This window comes from Lactuca virosa, chromosome 6 (assembly GCF_052849685.1).
Source record: "Lactuca virosa cultivar CGN04683 chromosome 6, Lactuca_virosa_CGN04683_v6, whole genome shotgun sequence".
NCBI classification, from domain to species: domain Eukaryota; kingdom Viridiplantae; phylum Streptophyta; class Magnoliopsida; order Asterales; family Asteraceae; genus Lactuca; species Lactuca virosa.
Genome location: NC_136431.1, coordinates 90,062,862 through 90,066,123, shown reverse-complemented (window position 1 = coordinate 90,066,123; position 3,262 = coordinate 90,062,862). Strand labels below are relative to the sequence as shown.

Below are 3,262 nucleotides of genomic sequence, written 5' to 3'. Positions count from 1 at the left end.
AATTTACATTAGCATAAATGCAATTTTTACTTTTAATCCCAATTTTTCAAAACGTGAGTTGTTGCATTTTTTAATTGTAGCGTTAGCTATTAAAATTGAAAAATACATAGACTTTTCTCTTTTTGATTATTGGATTGTCGATTGCTAGATTATAAACTTAATCATATGTAAAATTGGCCCCCTCCACGACATGAGTCATGTACGGTTGCCCACCTCGCACACCCTCAAAGACGCCCATGGCTAGACTACTAGTGAATGCAAGTATGTATTTGAACCATTTTAATAGAAAAAAAAAAGTTTTATTTGCCAAAGTAAATACAAGTATTACACAAAAGAGACATTTTGTACATCATGCAATAACCCTTATTATGGATATTGTTCTTGCATGGTAATATAGACATTGTTAATTCATGGTATTGGAAGTTCATATAGTCTTGGATCCCAATTGAGCTAGAAAATTCATCCATCTTTTATGAGTTTCATCACAACATCCAAATGTACCATGTTAAGAACATCGTATGGATCATCACATATCACGTTTGTGCGTTTAGCACTCTCGTCCTTTGCAATAAATGACATGTTTTCTTCGCAAAGCTCCCCGTTTTCAAATGCTAAGCCATAATTGTCGGTTTTTGTACCTTGAAGTTGTTTGGGGGAACTAGTCTCAATAATGTAAGGAAGATCTTGACCCGCAAGAATTGAAGCCGAGATAAATTGAAAATCTTTGAACATATGATCCGAGATTATGTCCAAATTGGCGTTTGTAACGATGTACGGTGAAGGGAGTTCCTGTGTTGTAATCGGAAGTTGACTCTTTGGGTTTTCTTCTGCTTTCGATTTGTTCTTTGACTTGTTGCCTTTTTGTCGTACCCGACACAACACCCAATCATCCAACTAATAAAAGATTAATAGCACATATAATAAAACAAAATATTCAACAAACCAAAATGATGTGTATCTAAGACCAGATGTATTAGCAACTCAAATCCAATCCGTCATTCTATTAGATGATTATTATCTTTTTCCATCTTCACAACCTTTAACTGTAACTCAATTTCAACATTTTATATTTCATTAACCTAACATAACCCAACCTTTTATTTGTAATCATTATGATCTCTAATTCTTTTAGTTTATTTTAAATTAAAGAAATATATAGAATTTTTTTTATTCCAAAACAAGCTAAACTATTCATTTCAAAGTTAAAACACACGAAAAGAATATTATGAAACTGGCAATTCAGGATCGTATATGAAGAAATATGTCAATATTAGTTTTTAGGTATAAAAAACAATTATAAATGCTGGTGATATCTTTAAGGAAAAATAAAAATAAAACATTATTTATAATAAAAGAATTATATGTAAAAAAAAAATACAGAAATGGACAGTTTTAGTGTGTCAAATGGAGGGACACCACCCGGGCAAACCTACGTAGGGTAAGTTTTTTTTACTTCCTAATTTTTGGCCCATGATCGTCATCACCAATAAACATAGTGTAAGTACGATATATATGAAGTTAGAGGAAATGATTATATTACCCTCATCGATCCGTTTAGTCTAGATGATCGGCTAGATGACTCGGGCAATCTATACTCACTCATGGTCCAATTTGTCTTGACATTCTTCGTTGGACTTCCTTTAAAAAACGCCAAAGCTTTCTTAAGTCCAATCTTTTTTGACCCTGAAGAAGCAAAAATCGGCTTATCTTTCCCCATCGCCTTCCAAAAACCCGATCCTGCAGACCTTTTTGGCCTCGATCCATTTGGGTATTTTCTGTCCCTCGGGCTAAAAAAGAACCACTCATCCGCCCCAGAAAATGTTTTTCCTGCCAAGTAAACAAGAATCACATAAATTCATCATCAACAACGTTACTGTTTCACATCATTGAAACAAGTTAACTGTCTCACATCATGGAAACAAAGTTTCAGCTGTCTCTCTCTATATATATGTTAGAGTCATTAACCTTTCCTCAAATATATGTTTGAAGAGAAATCTAGGACTCACAATATCTAAGTAACAAACACAACAATAATAGCAATGATTCTTACTTGGAAGTTCCCACGGGTTAAACTTGTACAACTCGATTTCTCCAATCACTGAAGCAGGAACTGAACAAAAATTCACTTTCTTTTGCAAGTAGTGAACGATAAGTTCTTCGTCAGATGGATAGAACCTGAAGCCGGGTGGGAGATCAAGAAATTCTTCCCTCTCCATTGTTCGATTAAACAGTAAAATGACCGGGAAAGTATCATGCAAGAAACCTCGGTTTTTATGGAGGCCAAATTTGCTAGAGACAATGTAAGACAATATTAAAATGTAAGACGATATTAAATTTGAGAAATGTCGTTTTCATTTATTTTATTAGAAAATGATTTGGATTTTTATGAAAGATGCCGGTGTTAACGCTTATGTTGGCCACATAGGTATACTCGTCGTCCGAAGGTTGTGGAGACGAACACCCGTCATGTTAGCTAACGTTACATGCTAACAAAATAATCGCATTATTTTACCGTTTTTGGTGATGTTCTTTTTCATGTCACAATCACACATTTCAAGGACAATTTTAAACTTGTACGGTATCAAATTGGTGATATTTAACATCTATAACTTTCATTTTATTTCTTCTTATAAATAGGGTTTAATTTTGTAGAAATTAGTATTATTCAAATTTAATATTGTGTATAATAACAATAAATTAATAGCCACTAACAGTAACAAGTCCGATCATACTCTGAAACGATCGAATGTAGATTCGTAAGATCTATTATACTATTATTATTATTATTATTATACAAAATTTCAACAATGGCCCTTGTGGTTTGCCAAAAGTGACATGTTAAGGATATCTTTCATTAAGGTAACACTCGTGGTCCATTATGTTTACAAATCTAACACGGATAGTCCCTGGCTTTAATGCTGTTAACCTACCTCCGCTAGAGATGGGTCATTTTTGACCTTTCACTTGTCACCGTCAAAGGAGCTCCCATAATGAAGCCTACACACTAGTCCTTCCTCCCATCTTTAGTATCGTTCCACAAAAAATCATTTGCATTCTTATCTTCAACCTCTCACAATCTGCTTTGCATTAGGGTTTTTGACAAAATGGTGTTAGCATTATGGAGCATTCGTTCCCGCTTTATCAAAACTGGTTTGAAGAAGTTGCATGGTCCGTACCCTGTCACGCTTGTGTGTGTGTGTTTTTTTTCCTGGAAAATGAACCCCAATTCTCACTCTTTACGTTTTCATTATTATAGAAGGGA

The 3,262-nt window shown here is 34.1% G+C and overlaps 1 protein-coding gene across 1 annotated transcript; it reads right to left on the bottom strand.

Moving 5' to 3' along the window:
• Positions 1-311: 311 nt before the first annotated feature.
• Positions 312-2,267, bottom strand: LOC145120396 (NAC transcription factor 29-like). The gene is made up of 3 exons (XM_079056224.1): positions 2,051-2,267; positions 1,541-1,827; positions 312-894 (listed from the first exon to the last, which is right to left on the bottom strand). The coding sequence occupies exons 1-3, from the start codon at positions 2,214-2,216 to the stop codon at positions 460-462; spliced, it is 888 nt and encodes a 295-aa protein (XP_078912350.1). The 5' UTR covers positions 2,217-2,267; the 3' UTR covers positions 312-459.
• Positions 2,268-3,262: the final 995 nt, after the last annotated feature.